The sequence below is a fragment of the Oryza brachyantha genome, chromosome 2 (genome assembly GCF_000231095.2).
Source record: "Oryza brachyantha chromosome 2, ObraRS2, whole genome shotgun sequence".
Taxonomy (NCBI): domain Eukaryota; kingdom Viridiplantae; phylum Streptophyta; class Magnoliopsida; order Poales; family Poaceae; genus Oryza; species Oryza brachyantha.
Genome location: NC_023164.2, coordinates 535,975 through 555,846, shown reverse-complemented (window position 1 = coordinate 555,846; position 19,872 = coordinate 535,975). Strand labels below are relative to the sequence as shown.

The 19,872-nt window shown below is 46.8% G+C and overlaps 4 protein-coding genes and 1 non-coding gene across 5 annotated transcripts; 1 reads left to right on the top strand and 4 right to left on the bottom strand.

Annotated features, from left to right (window-relative positions):
• Positions 1-678: 678 nt before the first annotated feature.
• On the bottom strand, positions 679-4,860 carry LOC102705409 (protein LOW PSII ACCUMULATION 3, chloroplastic). The gene is made up of 12 exons (XM_006648170.3): positions 4,434-4,860; positions 4,291-4,321; positions 3,899-3,991; positions 3,746-3,808; positions 3,505-3,616; positions 2,830-2,915; positions 2,115-2,173; positions 1,932-2,034; positions 1,786-1,846; positions 1,493-1,575; positions 1,334-1,414; positions 679-1,089 (listed from the first exon to the last, which is right to left on the bottom strand). Exons 1-12 carry the CDS (start codon positions 4,748-4,750, stop codon positions 1,030-1,032), a joined length of 1,149 nt encoding a protein of 382 aa, XP_006648233.2. The 5' UTR covers positions 4,751-4,860; the 3' UTR covers positions 679-1,029.
• A 135-nt stretch (positions 4,861-4,995) lies between these two features.
• Positions 4,996-5,068, bottom strand: TRNAA-CGC. Its single transcript has one exon. It is a non-coding gene; the product is annotated as a tRNA-Ala (tRNA).
• A 294-nt stretch (positions 5,069-5,362) lies between these two features.
• Positions 5,363-6,426, top strand: LOC102707185 (DNA-directed RNA polymerase II subunit 4). Its single transcript, XM_006646723.3, has 2 exons — positions 5,363-5,487; positions 5,585-6,426. The coding sequence occupies exons 1-2, from the start codon at positions 5,439-5,441 to the stop codon at positions 5,962-5,964; spliced, it is 429 nt and encodes a 142-aa protein (XP_006646786.1). The 5' UTR covers positions 5,363-5,438; the 3' UTR covers positions 5,965-6,426.
• A 297-nt stretch (positions 6,427-6,723) lies between these two features.
• LOC102706909 lies at positions 6,724-11,029 on the bottom strand. The gene is made up of 6 exons (XM_006646722.3): positions 10,951-11,029; positions 10,657-10,819; positions 9,560-10,126; positions 8,225-8,705; positions 8,051-8,132; positions 6,724-7,318 (listed from the first exon to the last, which is right to left on the bottom strand). Exons 1-6 carry the CDS (start codon positions 10,987-10,989, stop codon positions 7,115-7,117), a joined length of 1,536 nt encoding a protein of 511 aa, XP_006646785.1. The 5' UTR covers positions 10,990-11,029; the 3' UTR covers positions 6,724-7,114.
• Positions 11,030-12,183: 1,154 nt separating this feature from the next.
• LOC102705137 (phytosulfokine receptor 1-like) lies at positions 12,184-15,748 on the bottom strand. The gene has a single exon (XM_040520666.1). The coding sequence runs from the start codon at positions 15,686-15,688 to the stop codon at positions 12,479-12,481; it is 3,210 nt and encodes a 1,069-aa protein (XP_040376600.1). The 5' UTR covers positions 15,689-15,748; the 3' UTR covers positions 12,184-12,478.
• Positions 15,749-19,872: the final 4,124 nt, after the last annotated feature.

The window sequence follows — 19,872 nt, the reverse complement described above, 5'->3', positions numbered from 1 at the left end:
GGTTGCCTAAAAAATGATGGAGCCAACAGGTGTTGTAAGTTGGAATCAAGATCTAGTGCGCAGTTACAATAGTGACCAAAAGTTAAATAGTCATGTCTATCCATAACCGTTGGATCAAATTGACGATAACACAAAGCTACACCACGAGTTAGACACAACGATTCAGTACATGCTATATTGCATACATAAATCTCTCTTCACGTTAGTACCCTACCAAATATGAACCCAATACTGACCCTATATTTTTAAGTCTCTAGACGAACTTTGCATTATAGGTTATTAAGACTACTTTTTTAATATAGTTATATAAGCTATATAACACAATGATATCAATAAAACACATAGAACCATACAATTTAAGTATAAGAATATTATGAATACCAAATGAGATATACCTATTGTATTTTCTAGAAATAAATTTCTACGAGCATTTTTGAAGCAAAATCATCTATAGTATTTTTTAAGATCAATGTTGTCCAAAATATTTTTCTCAATGTTTCGCCCCAAGAGGATAATGGCCCCCCTTCTAGCATGGGTCTTAGGCCGTCGCCCCCTCACCCATGGGTGTGAGCCAGGCATGTCCGAACCCTTTTTTTTTTTATCTAAAGTCATGCAACCATCGCTAAGGTTGCAGTTATACAAGCAACTGCAAGTGATCTCAGTTGGGTAAGTTCAGGCATGGAAAGTTGTGTGCACATGAAGCAATGAGGCACTGGTAATTGGAAGTTATATATCTTCCTCTCATCAAAGAAAAAAAAGGAGTGGAGTTGCTTCATGCTTCAATGAGCCAGAGTACAACATATATTACTTACAGGAAAAAGGAAGAAAACCAAAATTCTTCTCAAAACCCTCGGTGCCTATTACTCACATAGCGTAACATACACAAGCACAAATGTACAATTGCATCCTTGGCGCCTTGGCTCTGCCTTTCTGCGATTTCAGAGAACCATTTGTTTCTGTGCCTGTTTGAACTCTCAAATCTGATCGGCACCCAATGACTCGATCAGCCAGCACTCCAGCAGCAGGGCCTCAAGTTCGCCATGCTGACGATTTCTCCTGATCCACATTCTCTTCCCACCAAGTAGCATTCTGCAATATTACAGGTTAACTTTTTTAGATGGCAAAGCCAATGCTAGCTTGACGAAGTGCAGATATGCAAACATTCCATGTGCAACTACTCAACCCAACACAACATGAGACATGCTGATACCACAAAAAAGGCTATTGCTATACTGTATGATGATGTGAAGCTGACTACAGTCAAATAGTATTGCATTTTACCCACAATGAGGTACAATCCTTCCTATCAACTAAAGTGAGACGAGATGCAAACCTTGTATCCTCTTCTGAGGAATTCAAGTGAGCTTCCTTCTTCTTCTTGCAAACCAAGAACTCTCAAGAGTTCTTCCTTAGCCTAAATGGAAACCATGGAACATCATATACAAACTCCAAAATGAGATAACTAACTCATGCAAGCAAAATATTGTATGACCTGTCCCAAAGTGAACCGTGCTGCACTCTCTGCAACACATGCATAAGAACCGTCGGCCTGTTTAAGCATGACTTGCCATGGCCCTGAAAACACAAAAAACTTACTATATCAGTAGCTGATAGCAATGATGGGTAGGAACACACACCTTACATGTTATCTAGTTTGATCTTTTGTTGCAAAAATATGGTGAGGATTGAAAGGCACAAATTCTCCATCTTTTGAAGTGAACACATACTGTGGAAAACAATTGTGTGTTGGTGGCCAGGAAAACTAACTTCGCACTAAAGTATTACCTGGGTATTGGCGGAATACCGCACCACTGTAGTTCACGATATATGGAGTGACTGCAATTGTCTACATAATAAAAAGAGAATACTGATGATAGATGGTTCAGATACAAAGAGTATGGTTAGTAGGTAAAAGTAAAACAAATGGGTACCTTAGAGTAGTCACGTTGCCTGATATAAAATACTGGGGTAAACTGGGAAAGAAATCTGTAATGCAAATCTTTTGGTGGGAATCCAAGAAGCCCCAAATCAGAACTGGAGGATAAAGCTCATCAGTTATCCATAGAGGTTAGTTTAGAAGGAACAAGCCATCAGATGGGACATAAGAGACATACCGCAAGGTATCTAGTTCAAGATTAAAGAGAAGGGCTGGGACAGATGAGGCAAACTGATCCTGAACAATTGCAAATGAATGGAAGATGAATGAAAAAAATGCACAAATTAAACACAACTGCTAAACCAACAATTAATGCATCATGTGTTTTTAGTCTCTTTTGGATGTACCAGATATTGTAAGCTGGTAACCCCAGCAGCAAAGCAATCTGTGCTTTATAAAAAGCAGGGCTGTTAAGCCTTTTCTCTAAAAAAATTAATGCATCATTCCTTAAAACCTTATGTTGCATATTATTTGCTTATACGTGACAAAGTAAAAAAAAATTCTATATTTCCCCCACTGAAGGTTGAAAATATACATTTTAAAAGAAGTACAATATACAATTGACTGGAAGATGAGAGAGAATCCCTGTAGTTTGTGGTGTGGATTCAGCGTTCCTTGCAATTTTCTTACATATCAGGCTCTTCATATGAAAAATAAATGGTGATGATATATATCTAAGGCTTATTTGCAGCTGCACATGATTTCCTCATCTTTTTTCCACCAGTTACTACATATAATGAAGCTCAGAGCATGGTTATTTAACAGTAGAAATAGCTAACTGGCCAAATGATGATAATAAGTGTTGAAGTTTAGCACAACAGAGCAAACCAAGCAGCTCCTAAAAGAACATCCACATACATGTTAGCAAGGGAAGAACATCATTTTAGACATACCACATACTTCTCTATAGATGAAAGGTCACGTGTGCTGCAGTTGATGAAGATATATAGCGATGGTGGTTCATCAGATTTCCATCGATCTGTACCCACAGTAGCCAACTAGTTATGAAATTTATTTTGGATGCTTATAATTATAAATGATATGTCTCATGTTATACTGTTCAACTTTGTTACTGATGGTCCTTGCTTGAAATATCTGCTGAAGGCCTGATAGGCTGACACAATAGTATCTCGAGAATCTCACTGAATTTTACCCATGTAAGGAATATGCCCATGTACAAATAAGTACCCACTGATCAATAATGTCCTTTTATTTTAAATTTTTAACCGTGTCAAGTAGAAATGTAAAGACTTGCCATTTGCACAAATACATACATATTTTTAGGAAATGCACAAAGATGATGTTACCAATTAAATGCTACTTATCATGTACCATAACATGATGGCTCTTGGCATAAGGTGTTTGCAGGAACTATTAAGCTCCTCTATAGTCTATAGACAAGGCTTGAACACTGAAGAGAGGCAAGACATAAGAAAATTCTGATAAAATGCTAGCAACAAAGGATTCATCTTGGACATGATAGCCTCATGGAGGCATATAAATATAGTGTTTGTTGTCTTTAATAGTTTAATATATCACCATACTATACAGAACTACTGTCAGTTCACCTTCGTTATCTTCAGCAAAGTCAAAATCCAGGGTATCTCTTATGGATTTGAAGAAATTATTAACAGGTCCAGAAGGCACATCATCCAGGGAACCAACAGTAACACTCTCAATCTACAAGAGATGGAACGAGAAAAACACAGACATAATAACCAAATAAGCTCCTACAGTCATGAGAGGAAAAATAAACGAATTTCCGCATCCTCTAAAAAATATATATTGTTTCATAAGGCATTGTTTTACCGAGTCTATAGCTGTCCCGAACAGCTGTGATGCCCTGCGCTTTTCTGGTTGGTCAGGAAACACCTGTGAACAAGTAGAAGATAATTTATGAGCATATCTTTGCATGCCCCAGAATGATTCTGGAGTAGGATAAGGCATGAAGCTTGAACTTACTATACAAGACCTAGTCCCCTTGAGCTCCTTGAGTTTTCTAGCAACAGCAAGTGCAAGCTGGATGTTGGCGTCAATGAACTCGTCCGATGAGCCCTTGAGAACGAAAAACCATGACAGCAAATGTAATTTTTTTTAACTTTAAGCATTCATCACAGATATGTGACAGCCAAAGATAAACCTTTTACAAGTTGAAGCCAACGAACAAATAGGAGATTCTTCTTCGGTCTAACTAGAATTGGATCCAAAATGCAACTAACATTATACAGAGGTAGTGGCATTCAAACTAAACTAGAGCAGTTTATGTGCATAAATACAAACTAGTATTTACATCGTCACAGGGATTCACTCATGGCCAAGCATGGAAGTTCAGGAGTGTCAATGAGATTGAGTACCTTGTAAGATGAGATGTTGCTGGGCAGAGGCCTTTTTTTCAAGAGCACCACCATGAAACAAAATGGATGAGAGAATGCAGGCAAGGCATTAATCAGAGCGAGGTGGTAAAAGAGGAGGCGAGGTGGGTTGGTGGCGTGCTCACGGGAACTCGACCTCGAGGCGGGTCTTGCCCTCGTCGATGGCGCAGGCGAGGGAGCGGGCGGCGTCGGAGACGAGCACCTCGTAGGAGCGCGGCTTGTACACGGAGACCCCCGCCCTGAGCGCCTGCGCCTCCACGTCCCCGGCCTCCGCGCGCGGCGAGCAGCGGGTCGCGGCGCGGCGCCGGTCGAACACCCCAAGCCGGCGCAAGCGCGACACGACCGGCGACGGCGGCTGGCCGCCGCACAGGCAGCGCGGCGCCGGAGGGCGCAGGTGGAGGGGACGGGCGCCGGAGAGAGGCGCGGGCGCGGGCGACGCCATGGCTGGCCTCGCCGGCGACGACGAGTGGACGAGAGGTGAGGAGACGAACGCCGCTGCACCGCCACCACACCGCAGCAATCCACGCGAGTCGCGCGCGCTCGAGGCCACCACCTACCCTCTCACTGCCAGGTGGAGCCCACACCCACCGGATAAACAATAAAAAAATGGGATAAATAATAAAATAATAAAAAAATGGGATAAATAATAAAAAAAATGGTGGATAAATCCACACACAAATAAAAAAATGGAGGTGCGGGGAATCGAACCCCGTGCCTCTCGCATGCGAAGCGAGCGCTCTACCATATGAGCTACACCCCCAGTGCTATCTCCTTGGGAAACGAGCCCTTCAAATCACACCGTCGCCGGAGAAGACGACAACTCCACCCGTCCTGGTCGCCGGCGACTTCAATTCGCCGGCGCGGCGGCAGCACAAACATCATCCGACCGTCTATACCCGGATGGACGGTCCAGATCACTCAGAAAGGAAACACCGAAGTGTACTGCTACGGCCTGGCCCACTAGCGTACTGGGCCTAATCGGGTCATGGGCCTGGCCCGTTAAGAGCGGCTCGACCCGCCGCCTCTCTCACCTCTTCTCCCCCTTCGACTCCGCAGCGGCGTCGCCATCGCCATTGCCATCGCTGCTCGAGGTGAGCAAGCGAGAGGAGAGAGAGGGAGAAGGCGGCGACATGTCCGGCGAGGAGGAGGAGAACGCCGCGGAGCTCAAGATCGGCGAGGGTGCGTATTCTCTCGGATCGGATCGGATCGAATTGGGGATTGGTTTTGGTTTCTAGGGTTTTGGGGGGGAATCTGATCTGACAGGTGCGGGTTGCAGAGTTCTTGAAGGCGAAGTGCCTGATGAACTGCGAGGTGGCGATCATCCTGGAGCACAAGTACGAGCAGATCCAGCACATGTCGGACGGGGACCCGGCGTCGCAGGTGTCGCAGGTGTTCGAGAAGTCGCTGCAGTACGTGAAGCGGTTCAGCCGGTACAAGAACCCCGACGCCGTGCGGCAGGTGCGGGAGACGCTCAGCCGCTACGGCCTCGCCGAGTTCGAGCTCTGCACCATCGGCAACCTCTGCCCCGACACCAGCGACGAGGCCTCCGCGCTCGTCCCCTCCCTCCGCTCCGGCGGCAGGTTCCACGGCGACCCCGGCAGCGAGAAGATCGACAAGATGCTCAACGACCTCTCCCTCATCAAGAAGTTCGAGTAGAGCATGGTAGCAGCTTTCCTTTCAATTGCTGTTGCTCTTGTTTGCATTATCATATCCTATCTATCTATAAAAACCATGGTTGCTCTAAATCGAAATTAGTCAGTATCTCATGTAAGATTTTCAACCAAATGTGACCAAATTTCATTAAGAGCAGTATAGACAAGCATAACCTAGTTACAAAGAGGAACTAGGAGAAGAAGCAGCTGTTAAAAGACACTTGACAAAAGAAAAAAAAAACACAGTGCTGCCCTCTAGCTGATTCCTTCCGGCACCCGCCGCCACCCAGATTTCAGTGCTTTGTTCGATATTGAATCGGTGCTCAGTTCTTCTGATGTTCTGCAGGAGGAAGGAGCATTGTAACGAGTTCAAAACCTTGATGTTAAGTTGGTAGTAATGTTTAGTGAGCTTTGAAAAGAGAAAGGAGCTAAATTGACTGGTTTATCTAAGTTTGTCATTCTGTTATGTATGATGTCTGGGAGTGATGCTTCTGTTCATATGTGAGTGTTATGATCATAAATTGCACCTGTTAGATGTTGAAACTGCTGCAGCCATATGGACAGAAGATGAAAAGAAAATGCACAGGAAACAACCCAGCCAGAATTTAAACACTATTCTGAGAGTTAAAAGCTTACTTCTGTGATAACCCATGAGGCCCATGAAAAGAAAATGCACTATCTGTCTAGCAACAGCGAAATAGAGCTCCTGTGGTTGAGCTGATTAGCTTATTCTTTTTGGTAAGATGTTACAATGCATGATTCCCCAGCTAGTAATGTATATTTTGTGTGTGGCTCAAATTTTAGCTGAACATGATTCCCCCCAGTCGTATACTTCATGAGCTTTGCTTCACTATTTGTGTCATTGCTCGACTCTACCTTGTACTGGTAACCCGAACTGAACCTGAACATGACAGAATGACATCCAAGTAAAACCACACAGAAAACGGCAACAAGCTTGCATCTTATATACTCCATATAATTACAAGTGACTCGTCTTCTTCTCGACTTAATATCTACCGAAACAAATCAAAAGACAATACTCTACACGAGCACAGTAAAAACAGACGCCGGCGGTCGCTTCAGGGCTTGCGAGATGCTCCACGGTTTGGCAGAGACAAGAGTTGTTGAGGAGAAGCTTTTTCTGCTTGCTACGACTACGAGCACCAGTTCCAGCAGCCAATGGAGGGCGGCATCCTGCCGGTTCTCCTGATGTGGTCCGCCTGCTCCGCCGTCTTTGCAGCCGCGCGGCTCCTCTTCAGCTCCGCCGCGGCCCGCTTCTCGTCTGCGGTGTGCCTCGCCGACGCGAGCTGGCTCATCAGCTTGTCTTGCGCACGGGCTCGCATCCTTTCCACCTCAACCTTGAGGAACAGAAACCCATCCATTAGAACGGACAATTTATTTTTTTTTATCACCAATTGAGATATCCCGCAAGAATAATGAAACTTGCACAAGCATGGAAAGGGAATGCAAATCAGATTGTGCATTCTTAACAAAGTATGCTATAACTGAATGCAAGAAAGGATAAGTTGCTGTGCCATATCCAGATGAAAGGAAGATAATGGTGAAACACTCAGCGTCATGCTGATTTGACAGGAAAAATGATCGAGGCTAGGTATTATCCCAGGTTATGTTTTAGACTGAGGCAAACGCTTTGCTGTACTAATTTCTCCAGACAAGATAAAATGCAGTACAGCCTCACAGCAGTAACAGGGTACCAATGGTTGTGTATGGCATAACAAATCTGAGCTTAGCAGATTGAAGCATAATAGTAAGAGTGCTGTGCAGTGAATTCAGACAACACTGGAAGAGGTGATCAACTACTAAAATTCCCAACAGCATTGATGTCTTTAGCTTCCCAGGTGTCATATGTCATGTCAATGACATGATGTGCACTCAACAGCACCAAAAGTCCACAAGGTTACCATAATAGTCATCTACCATCATCAGCAGAACAAATCCCATACCATCTATAACATGCACGTAGACATGGAATGGAATATAAAAAAGCTGCCAGAATATCAAATCAAGAAGATACGATCATATGAAACAATGTATTACAGATCCATGGGCATGCTTTCTATTAGGCTTACCTCAATTTTTCTCATTTCAGCTTCGATTTTAGCTCTCTGATGGTCTTCCCATGCTTGGATCTTAATTTCTTCTCGTTTAAATCTGGAATTGGATATAGAGTAACTCACCGATCATGCATAATTTAACAAAAACAAAGGGACTCTTGTGATAAGAGAGAAAGCTTAATGAAGAACCTTGCTAGATATTTGGCTTTCTCTGCCTCTTCCCAAGCTGCAGCACGGATTTCTGTAACCTTCGGTGTCGATTGGTCCATCGGTAATGATTTCAGTGAAAGTGATGCATCTTTTTCCTCTTCTTTCTTGCTTGCCCATGCCGCGATGTTTGTTTTACCAAGCTGGGTACCAAGGAGCATTATCTCCCTTCTAGTCTTCATTTGCAATTCCTGTTCACTTAATTCCGCGTTGCTACATTCGCCATGGCTGATAACAGCACCAATTGCATTGGGGCCTATTGTTTTCCGTGGAGTGGTTGGGCGAGAACAATCTGGACTTGTCGCCCTCACCGGTGTTCCTGTTCGGGATGGCTCTTGGCTCGCAATAGGAGTCATTTCTGTACCCATGTCCCTCATTGACACTGATCGAACTGTTGGTGGGGGAGGTATACATGTTGTGGCACTCTGAAGCGTGGTAGATGAATCATGACGATTAAAAGAAACTGCACAAAGCCACAAATTCAAATTTTTAGGCATATATGATCTTGCTCAATTTCTAGTTAGAAAAGTAATGCGAATGGATAAATTACTGCTCATTTTAAAATAAGGGATAAATAGTTTATATACATGGCACATTAACAAAGTGAAATAAATGAATTGGTGAAAAATGCCACACAAAGTTCAGAAAAGGAAATCTTGCTTGCATTCACACATCTCTTGCTGATTCTATCACCTCTCTAAATGAACAAACAAACATGCAACTGTCTAGATTTATCCATGCAACTAAATTGTTGAAAAGTGGAATAAATCTCTGCACACCATCACATGAGGTATTCCCATTGTGAATGAGACAGGGCCACAAGTATAATGGTGAGTTAGTGATTCATAATGTGGAGATCCCTCCATGGGCTAATGCTTTATATACAGGACCTATTAACAAAGTGAAGAATGGAATATTGATGAAACAATGTTACATATAAAGTTCTGGAAAGGAAATCTTGCTTGCATTCATGCATCTCCTGTTGACCCTCTCACCTATCTAAAGGAACAAACAAACACACAAACTATCTAAATTCATCTATGCAACTGTTTTAACTAAACTGTTGAAAGGGAAATAAAGCTCCGTACATTGTCAAATGAGGCATTGTCATTGTGAGAGACAGTTGATGGTGAGTTAATGACTCATAATGTGTGGAGCCCTACATGGCATAATGCTCCACTCAACTAATGGCAACACAAGATCAATCAGACTCTTAGTGGAAGGATTAATCACACTACACATTGTACCACAAACTACTTTTTTATGGAAAGTGGAAGAACCGAGGCACGATGACATAACGACTGCAGCACTCCTTACCAGCTGAATCAGCTACTGTAATTTCTTCGGCAAGTGCAGACTTTGCACAAGGCTCAACTTCTGGATACGGATCAGGTGGGGCCCAATTTGCCGCTTTCTGCCACCCAATTTCCCTTTTATCTTGGCTTGGATCAACCCTCTTAGTATCTATCTCCTCTGTAGCCTCCAGCACAACCTTCGTAGCCGGCAGCCTCCCGCCACCACCACCAAAGGTAGTTTTTTCTATCTTCCTCTGTGGCACTCCTCCAGCCCTACCAGGGCGGTTTGTTGTTGGGCTGGCAATCCATTTCTGAGCATCATCCCACTTTGATGGTGCAGGCTTTGAGAACGGAGGAACGATTGCTGCTGTCGCAGATCGAGCAGAGGTCCCTCGCTCCTTATGAAACTCAAAGTTGGATGCCACACTCTCCGAATCACAGGAGTCCTCCTCAGGCACCCTTACCCGCGAACCCATGGAGTGGGTGTCACGCGATCTGTGTCCACTCCCTGTCTCCAACGAGGACGAAGATTCTGAGATGGTGCTCACCACATCTACGTCCTTGTATTCTTCGCACATGCTACCTCCTCCTGCACCCAAAAAAAAAAACAGTCACGGTTAGAGCATGCTGAAATCAGCTGAAGATTGAAGCAATCATGGTCTGCCACTTTCAATTCAGTTGCCCACTAAAAGCAAACCATCACACTTTCTACCTGAAATTATGCAATGCCAAGGTACAGGACTTAAAGGAAGTTGGACTTCAGCGCCCTTCAAAGCCCCCCATGATGACAAAGGACAAAAGGGAAAACAAAAATCAAGGACTAGAATCACAATTCATCTACAAATGTCAGCATGACAAATCAAGATATTTCTCCCTTTCTCAAAGCCCACCTGGCCAATGAAGTTCTTAGTCAAGCTACTCATGTTATTAACCCACTTGAGCAGAAGGGGATTGGCCAATGACCATGTCCCATATTAGAGCTAAGGTACTTTGGTCCCAATCGTGCAATGCAGGTGACCAAACCCTCCCAAGACGGAAGCTTTATGAACGAAGCCACTCTACCAAACCCCAAAATGCAAAATCAGAATGCTTCAGCAGAAGGGGAGTAAAAACACTCACTGCGCGCATCGGCGTCGGCGTCGGATCTGACGGAGGCCTTGGGCACCGCGCCGTACTCATCATCCACCTCCCCGACGCCCTCCTCCTCCTCCTCCTGCCCCTTCCGCCGCTTCTCCACCCCGAGCAGCATCGCCCGCAGCCGCTTCGGCGAGAACCCTCCGCCCTAACCACACCAACCGGAGCACGCATTACTCCAAACAGGTGGAGAGCAAACCAGACAGGACGCCGCCATGGCGGGCGGTGGCAGCGTCGCCGCCGCCGCCGCCGGCGGTGGGTGGGCGCGGGTGCACGTACCTGCGTGGGGAACGGCTTCTCGATGCGCTCGTACTCCATGGCGGCGGCGCGGGGTGGAGATCTGCGAGCTGCGTGGAGGAGCGCGAGGGAGAGAGAGAGGCGGAGAGTGATGATGAGATGGGCAGTTAAAGCTAAGCTAAGCTCGGGAGTGTGTCTGCTTTGACTGCGCTTTGACGGGCTCGTAATTACCCCATTAGCCTCCCATTTTCGAAGAAATTACGCTCTCTGCCACTGACTAGTCCTCTCACCGACATGTGGGCCCCGCTTCGCCGGAGCAGGGGTAAAATGGTAAAGTGGGCCAGGGCATGAGGTGGGATTACCTCACGGCAACGGCCACTTTTCTTTTTTTTCTCTCTCTCACACCTTGGTAGTAACAAAATCACATTCTCACCCACAACATATGTACCCATGCTACTGTATCACCTTGTACCCGTACCGATGGCCCCACATGTCGACGGGCGTGGGTAGACCACCTTGCCAGGTGGTGGCGACCGTGACAGGTGGGCCCCAATCCGAGGGGGCGATGAATGTGAAATGCCACGCTGGACGAGAAACAGTCGCTGCAGCTGGGCCCCACGTCCCCAATCATGGCTGTCCTCCCATCTTCGTCTTCCTCCTCCCGACTCCCGAGCTCCAGCATGTGAAAACGGGCATGGCGATTTGGCGTCGCGTAGTGGATGACAGGTGGGCCCGGCCCGTCGCATGGGTGATCGGGCAAACGGCGATTACTGCTGGTGATAGCTGCGATTAAGCTCGGGATTCGGTGTTAACTGAAGTGGAGAAGAGTGTAGTAGTATGCATTTAACTGAACTGTTTGCACATTAAGTAGAGGAGAATAATTGTTGTCTTGTTCTTGCTCAGGAGGACCATGGATCATCAAAGCTTTCTGCGTTTCTGTGGGCCTGGTTCGCCATGGCAATGGACGAGTTGGTGTTCGGACAACCTGAACTGGTACACTGGTACTACATGTGAAATTAAAGCAGCATATATGTATTATAATAGTGAATCTGGCAGAGATTAACAAGCTAGGAATGCTCCTGGATTAGTAAGATGTTTAATTTGCTGCATTTTCTCGCACGTATCAATACATCCTTGCAATCCAGATGAGCAGAAGAGTCTATATGGCATGCCATATTGCCATATCCTTGTGCAATTCAGCAGCCGTAGGCAGAATCAGCTTTGAGCTCAACTTTGATTACTTGGAACCAGCATGGTTAAAAATTAGCAGTTTTGATTAATTACTTGGAATCCTGCACAGCTCAACTTTGAGCTTGCAGTGCAGATAGAACTGCAGTTGCTATGCACACCACACAACTCGCAGCTGTAAACTAACAGCAACAAACCACTGATCACTAATCACTATACATGTGTACTGTTACAGTGTCAATTAGTAGTAATTACCATGATTTTACTGTACTGTGTGCCTTATGGTGGTTTGCACAATAATCTACTCTGCTTACTGCAAAACTTTCAGCCATGCAGAACACTGGAGGAATCAGCTAAAGTTTTTTGCATTTAGTGATTTTGATCATCTACTAGCGCTGTGATCCGTGTCAGTCGACGCCGGCGCGGCGGCGACGGCATCCAGCCACTCCACCAGCTGCTGCGCCGTCGGCCGCGACTTGGGGTTGTCGCTGACGCAAGCGCACGCCACGTCGAGCACCCTGCCCGCCTCGTCGCGGTGCCGCCTCTCGCCGACGCTCGCGTCGACCACCTCGTCGGCCCTGCCCTCCCGCCGCATGCGGAGCGCCCACGACGTCACGTCGCGGCCGCCGCCGGCGGGCCTGGCCATGTCCACGGGCCGCCGCCCCGTGACCAGCTCGAGCAGGACCACGCCGAAGCTGTACACGTCGCCGCGGTAGGTGGCCACGGACGAGTGGCCGTACTCCGGCGGGATGTACCCTAGCGTGCCGACCAGGTCGGTGGTCACGTGCGTGTCGTCGTGGGCGCGCACCAGCCGCGCCAGCCCGAAGTCGGCGAGCCGCGGCTCGAGGAGCGCGTCGAGGAGGATGTTGCTGGACTTGATGTCGCGGTGGAGGACACGCGGCTCCGACGAGGCGTGCAGGTGCGCCAGCCCGCGCGCCGCGCCGCGCGCGATGCTCAGCCGCGCCGGCCACGGCAGCGCGCCGCCGCCCTCGACGTCGGCGCGCTCGTGCAGCCAGTGGTCCAGGCTGCCGTTCTCCATGTAGGGGTAGATGAGCAGGCGGTCCTTGCCGACGCGGCAGTACCCCTGCAGCGTGACGAGGTTCCGGTGCCGGACGCGGGAGAGGGTCTCCACCTCGGCGCGGAACTCGCGCTCCATCTGCCAGAAGTCGCCGGAGAGCCGCTTCACCGCCACCTCCCGCCCGTCGGGGAGCGTCGCGCGGTACACCATCCCGAACCCGCCGCACCCGACGATGCGGGACTCGTCGAAGTTGCCCGTCGCCTTGAGCACGTCGTCCAGGGTCATCGTCCGATTGGAGCCGCCGCCGTCGTCGTCGTCGTTGGCGAAGAGGAGAACCAGCGTCGACCTCGCCGACGCCGACTCGAGGCTGCCGCTCTCGTCGTCGGCCGCCACCCTGGCGTTGTCCTCCTGCCGTTTCGACCACGCCCGCCACGTCGCGACCACGGTCACCACGAGAAGCAGCGCCGTGCCGACGACGATTGCCGTCATGAGGCCGACATTGGTGCCCCGGTCCTTGCGCCTGCCACCGTCGCCGCCGCCGTCCACGGCCTGCGGCGCGTCCGGCTGCGGGCACCGCGCCACGTGGAAGCCACAGAGCAAGGGGTTGCCCTCGAACTCCCCATGCGAGAACGTCGAGAACTGGCCGCCGATGGGGACCTCTCCGGAGAGGTTGTTGTACGCGACGTCGAAGCGCGACAGGAAGCTGAGCCGCGTCAGCGACGCCGGGATGGCGCCGGAGAGCGCGTTGTGCGACATGTCGAGCGTCTCGACGCTCGACATGCCCGACAGCTCCGGCGGGATCGGCCCCGACAGCCGGTTCCAGCTCAGGTCAACGACGTGCACCCTGGTCAACGCCCCGAGCGCCGGTGGGACGCCGCCGGTCAGCTCGTTGTGCGCCAGCACCAGCGACGGCGGGAAGCTGCTGACCTGGTTGTACTGCCGCCCGCTCATCGACGAGTTGGGGCGTATGAAGAACGGGAAGTCCTGCACGTGCGCCTCGTCGCTGCCATCGCCGCCGGCCATGAGCGCCGGCATCTGCGTCAGCTTGCGGGGTATCTCACCCTGGAGGGAGTTGTTCGATATGTCGAGGTAGAAGAGGCGGTCGAGCTCGCCGAGCCACGGCGGGATCGGGCCGGCGAGGTGGTTCCACGACAGGTCGAGCACCTTCAGCTTGCGGAGGTCGGCGAGCCACTCCGGTATGGCGCCATGCAGCTCGCAGTTGGCGATGACGAGCACCTCGATATTAGCGAACCCGGCGATGTCCGACGGCATCGCCTCGCCGCCGCGGAAGTTCTTGGTGAGCACCAGGCTCGTCAGGTTGGGCAGCCCCTGCAGAGTCTGCAGCGCCGACGAGACGTTGGAGAAGCTGTTGCCGGTGAGCGAGAGGAAGGACAGCGACGAGAATGCGGCGAACGACGCCGGTATCTCGCCGGTGAGGCTGTTCCGGCCGAGGTTTAGCGCGGTCATGGCCCTGCACTCGGGGAGGCTCGCCGGGATTGGGCCCGTGAAGTGGTTGACACCGAGGTCGAGGTACACGAGGCTCTGGAGGGCACGGAATTCGAGGCCGATGTCGCCGGTGAGCGAGTTATTCCGGAGATTGAGGACGCGGAGGCGGGAGCATTGCGACAGCGTCGCTGGCAGCTTGCCGGTGAGCAGGTTGGACGGCGCCGAGAGCTCCTGGAGGCTAGCAATCGCGTCGAACACGTCGGGAAGCTCGCCGGAGAAGTTGTTGAAGGAGACGTCGAGGCGGACGAGGCTGATGAGTTTCCGCAGGCTCGGCGGCAGGCCGCCGGAGACCGAGTTGCTGCGGAGGCTGAGGATCTGCAACGACGTGAGGTTGAACACGTCGTCGGGGAGAGCCCCGGCGATGGCGTTGCCGTCGAGAGAGAGTTCCACGAGCGACCGGCATTGCCCGAACCCCACGGGGAAATTGCCGGAGAAGCCGTTCATCGAGAGCCGCAGTATCTGCAGGTTCGGCGACGCGCGGCATAAGGCGGCGGCGTCGACGGCGCCCACGAAGTTGTTGCCGGAGACGTCGTACGCCGTGAGGCCGCCGGCGCCGGCGAGCACGGGGAGGCTGCCGTTCAGCGCGTTGTACGAGACATTGAACACGCGTATCGCCGGGAGGTCGACGGCCACCGCGCCCTCCAGCGCGTTGACGCTGACGTCGAGCACCTGGAGCCCCCGCAGCCGGAGGAGCCCCGCCGGGAGCGCGCCGCGGAGCGCGTTGCCGGAGAGGTTCAGCACCCGGAGCGCGGCGAGCCCGGTGAGCGACTCGGCGACCACCCCCCGGAGCGTCCAGTTGGGCAGAACCACGCCGACGACCTCCCCCGCCGCGCCGCACACCACGCCATGCCACGCGCAGCAGTAGTCACCGTTCGACGCGTCGGCGGCCACCACCGGCCACCCGTCGACGGCGGCGTCGAGCCCGGCCGAGAAGCCACGCAGCGCCGCGAGGTCGCCGGAGCTGCACCGCGCCGGCGGCGACTGCGCGACGGCGCCGTTCTTGGACACCACCAGCACCACCACCACCAGTGCTACCACCCCTACATCTCCTCCTCTGCTTCCCACCATAGCTTGATCAGCTACAAGATCAAGTAGCTAGTCACTACTGTTCACTTCTTCCTCCTCCTCCTCCTCCTGGAGCTCAGGATGATCATGGGCACCCATCCATGGTGAGAATTCACATCTCCTGATCCAGCATGAGCTTGCTAAGCTTCATGCTTCATGCTTGCACGAAGTGGAGAACCTAGAGAGAGAGAGAGAGTGGAGGAGCGAGAAGAAGGTTGGTTAACTAACTAGCATGCCTGGGGTTTGACTCTTTGGTTAAGTTTAATACTGCTAGCTTACCTTCATGAGCTGTCCTAAACTCCTATTTCTCCAGGTTAATTGTTTTCAAAGATTGTTTGCTACTTATTTTATCTATATTTGACACAGTTCGTCTTATTCATTTTTTTTCAAATACATAAAAAAAATTATATAGCTCGTGATTAAAGTTCCCATAATAATAAATCAAATCTTAAAACAATCTATATTTTTTAATAAAACTATGGACTTAAAGTCAACGGTGTTAAATAAGAAAAATAGACCTCGCGTATTTTTTTTATTTCTAGGTCATGTACTCTAGAACAGATGAACTATGAAGCTGGACCAAACTATTTATTTTTATTTTAAGGTGACGGAATCAGTCGACCTGTTTCATGTGAATTTGTTGCGTGTTCAAACATAGCCTTTGCGTGGAAATTAATAAATTGTTTTGTTAGTAAGTTTGGCTTATTTTCTTGGATCCATTAGGGAGCACAATGAGGAAATAAATTTTGTTTCATGTCATTTTCTTGCTTATGTTATTGTTCATGATTTAGGGAATAAGTCAGCGGATGTGGGTGTCAGTAGAAGATTAGCAGCTACCCCCTAAGTTTAATAATTCGTATCTTTTGGATAACCAGTTTTATAATATATTAAAGAAATAAACAAATATTTAATTTTATTAAAGCATCTTCTTAACACTCGTCTATAGATATTATCCTAGTGCCTTCAACTAAATATCCTTAAAAAATATTAATAGTCAAAGTTTTAAAATTTGATCTCAGTGTTATCCAAATCGAAAGGAATTATAGTACTATAGGAAGTGATTAATCCAAAAAAAAATGGAGGGCCTCCATTTTGGTGAGCGGACTGGAGGGATTAGCACAAGTCAAAGAAGATGATCAGATGGTAGTAAGTCGCCCGATCTCCCGTACGTTCCGGTGTCAAGAAGAAATCAAGAGAGTCGTTGCTAATTAATAAAACATATAGTGGCCAGTTGTTTTGTAACTTGTTCGTGGCAATTTCTGCCTCTGGTTATATATTCAATTGTTTTAGAACCAGTCCAGTCAAATGTTCTAGAGTAATGTTTTTGCTGAATTATTGATAGTTTAATCGCTTAATCTGTCAGTAAAATCTCTATGCATGTTTCATACCAAATTCATCAGCTGTAAGCATGTAAAGTGTAATAACGGGTTAATGATGATTTTGTTTAGTTGAAATACAGTTGCAACACACAGAACAATATGCTAGTGTTAAATAACATGCTAACGAAACCAATACTACGTGTTTATACATTAAATTTTCTTGGCACAATCGTATCACATCGATGTAATATACTGGGTTCAACAAAATTTTCATATATAAAAAATGTAGTTTATACAATATCATCTGAAAAATGTATTTATACAGTAATTCCCTTCGTCCCAAAATTGCTTTGTTTAACTTATTGTCACACAAGGACTTCATCTTTTTGACATCAGTGTACTCAAATTTATGGACGTGAAGAAGAAATGCATTAGAGTTTGCAAAGCGAGGGATAAATGTATTGGAATTTGTTAAAGTTAGTAGAGTACAGTGGAGTGCATTCTATTGTATTTGACTTTGGAATGGTATTTGTGAGATATATAAAAATGAAGTTTTTTTTGAATGAAAGTAACAGAAGTTTTTTTTTCCTTTTGCATTAGACCGTCACCCCATCTTTTCATTTCTGTTTCTACTTATTGCTCAAAATTTGAATTTTTAACGTTAAACTGGAGTTGATTTTGGGTTTTTTATCGTAGTTTATTTTTTAGCCTTTTTAAAAATATCGCTAAGAACACATATGTAAAAGTTTTATTCGTAAATTATTTTTGTCTGTATATATCGTATGGTTTTTTCTTGAAAACCCGAAAAAAATAACCCCTATAACTTTTAGTTTTAGCCAAAACCGAGCTAAACAATTTCCAAGAGATGCATCGTCGTACTCCGACTGTTCCATATTATAAGACTTTCTGGGTTTAGCTGATTCATTTATGTATCAGTATATTTTATATATGTGTCTAGATTCATTAACACATAAATCTAGTCAATGCCAGAAAGTTTTAAAATATAAAATAGATGGAATATATGTGTATGTATGGAGTGATCTGTGTCCATGCCTCAATGGTTGCACATACCCATCAAGCAGAGGTCGGAGTTACGAAGCATAAAAACCATTTCACAGTCAAAAGTAAAGATAGAGTTATTAACAGTGCTCTCCCTGTCATTACACCGTGTGCAGAAAGAAGAAAGAAAAAAAAAAGGCAAGGCAAGTAGCAGAAAAAAAAATGCAGCTAATTCATTCTACCGGCAAATAATTCAAGTGGACACCTCGTGCCTTCCGTTTGCAGAAAACAGCCGACACTGATGACTTAAAGATTACATATGATTAGCAGCTTCCTTTGTCTGTCTGCTCATACACGCATTTATCTGCAAAAGTCAGAAGTCTCTCTTCAGTCTACTACCTCGATCTGTCATCCAAACCTACTTATGTGTGATTTAAGCCAACCACTTCTGGTTCAGGTAACAACCTGAGATTAGTTTGGGATATGGTTGACCCCTGAACATCTAGGATATAGGTATAAATGTACAATGAGTTCTAATAAATTCATACATCAACACCAGTTTTCTTTATCGGACCCATCTTTTTGTTTTTTTTATACTTATAAGTCAAAATTTAGACTTTGAATCTTAAATTTAGAGTAAATTTTTAGGTTTTTTCATCATACTTTATTTTATAGCACTGACTTTTAGATCGTTATGAACACATATATAAAATTTTTTATTTATAAATTATCTTTTATTTATAAATATGTTGTTTGCTCTTTTCCCTTAATAAGCCAAACAATCGCCCCTGTTACTCCTATATAATATACTAGGTAGTTATCTTGCCCGCTTAAAAACTAACAATGGATTGAATACTTGGTGCAGTTGAGCTATACATCTCTGGATTTTTGGTTAATCACGGCCCTATATGAAAAATAAATGATGCTTATGTTCACATAGTAATTGACTCCTCACTGCAGTTTCACCACAAGTACCTTCACCCATACAATAATTATTAGTATTCCCACTCTATTAAAATTTAATCAGTCAGACATTTCGCAATGCTTCTGACTCCGCTTAAAGAGAATTTCAGGAGGAAGCAACCGAGTGCATTCATGATAAACTGAAAATCTAAAGAAAAGATTGTTGATAACTAAAATAACTGTGATTGGATTATTCTAATCATTCCAACATTAGAAAAGTACAATATTTCAACGTCTTAACTTGTCTGATTGACTCACATTACTTGTGATACATGATTACCTGAATTAGCTATATTATCCATGCTAAGCAGTAAACTGCACCATTGCAGTGTAAACCCTACCAACTAATGTAGGTTTTTCAGTTTCAGACAACCTGGTGATCACTGGGCAGCCCTTCAGGTACACTCCAATGGCCATCTTTACCAGCTGCTAGTATCAGTCATTTTTTTAAAAAAAAACTCTGATTTCAGTGTTATCTTGGATCACAAGATCAAAAGGCATGCTTCATGACTACTCTGAAGAAAGGAACTTTGCAGCTAGCTGACTACCTGACCAGAGTAAAGTGGCTGTTACTTATTACTACCATTTGGTCACACAAGATGGCTGCATAGTTGAAATCTTTTAATTAAGCACCACAATTTTTAATTACACACATCAACACCAGCTTTCTTTTCCACTACACAAATCTCAGCCACCTTTCTAGTATTCTAGTAATAGCTGTGCATTTTGCAAAGTCAGCATCATCAAATGCCAGAGTGCAAGACACCGAAAGATGTTCCTTGAGGATATGATAAACTAACAGCATGATTTTTTATGGTCAGAGAGGCAGCACTGTTTGCCAGGGTAGAGCTGGGGCAAATGGAAGTGTTTGTGTGTTTTTTTTTAAATGTATTAATATCTCTCTAG

Bases quoted from the DNA above. Each gene is read 5' to 3' on its own strand.
- LOC102705137 (XM_040520666.1), bottom strand. From the start codon at position 15,688: ATGGTGGGAAGCAGAGGAGGAGATGTAGGGGTGGTAGCACTGGTGGTG.
- LOC102705409 (XM_006648170.3), bottom strand. From the start codon at position 4,750: ATGGCGTCGCCCGCGCCCGCGCCTCTCTCCGGCGCCCGTCCCCTCCAC. The intron at 2,035-2,114 runs GTATGTCTCTTA...TTTATCCTCCAG, and splicing joins CTTGAACTAGATACCTTGCG to TTCTGATTTGGGGCTTCTTG. The intron at 1,090-1,333 runs GTTTGCATCTCG...GTAATATTGCAG, and splicing joins TCCTCAGAAGAGGATACAAG to AATGCTACTTGGTGGGAAGA.
- LOC102706909 (XM_006646722.3), bottom strand. From the start codon at position 10,989: ATGGAGTACGAGCGCATCGAGAAGCCGTTCCCCACGCAG. The intron at 10,127-10,656 runs GTGAGTGTTTTT...TTTTGGGTGCAG, and splicing joins CGCCGACGCCGATGCGCGCA to GAGGAGGTAGCATGTGCGAA. The intron at 8,706-9,559 runs GTAAGGAGTGCT...GGCTTTGTGCAG, and splicing joins TACAGTAGCTGATTCAGCTG to TTTCTTTTAATCGTCATGAT.
- LOC102707185 (XM_006646723.3), top strand. From the start codon at position 5,439: ATGTCCGGCGAGGAGGAGGAGAACGCCGCGGAGCTCAAGATCGGCGAG. The intron at 5,488-5,584 runs GTGCGTATTCTC...TGCGGGTTGCAG, and splicing joins GGAGCTCAAGATCGGCGAGG to AGTTCTTGAAGGCGAAGTGC.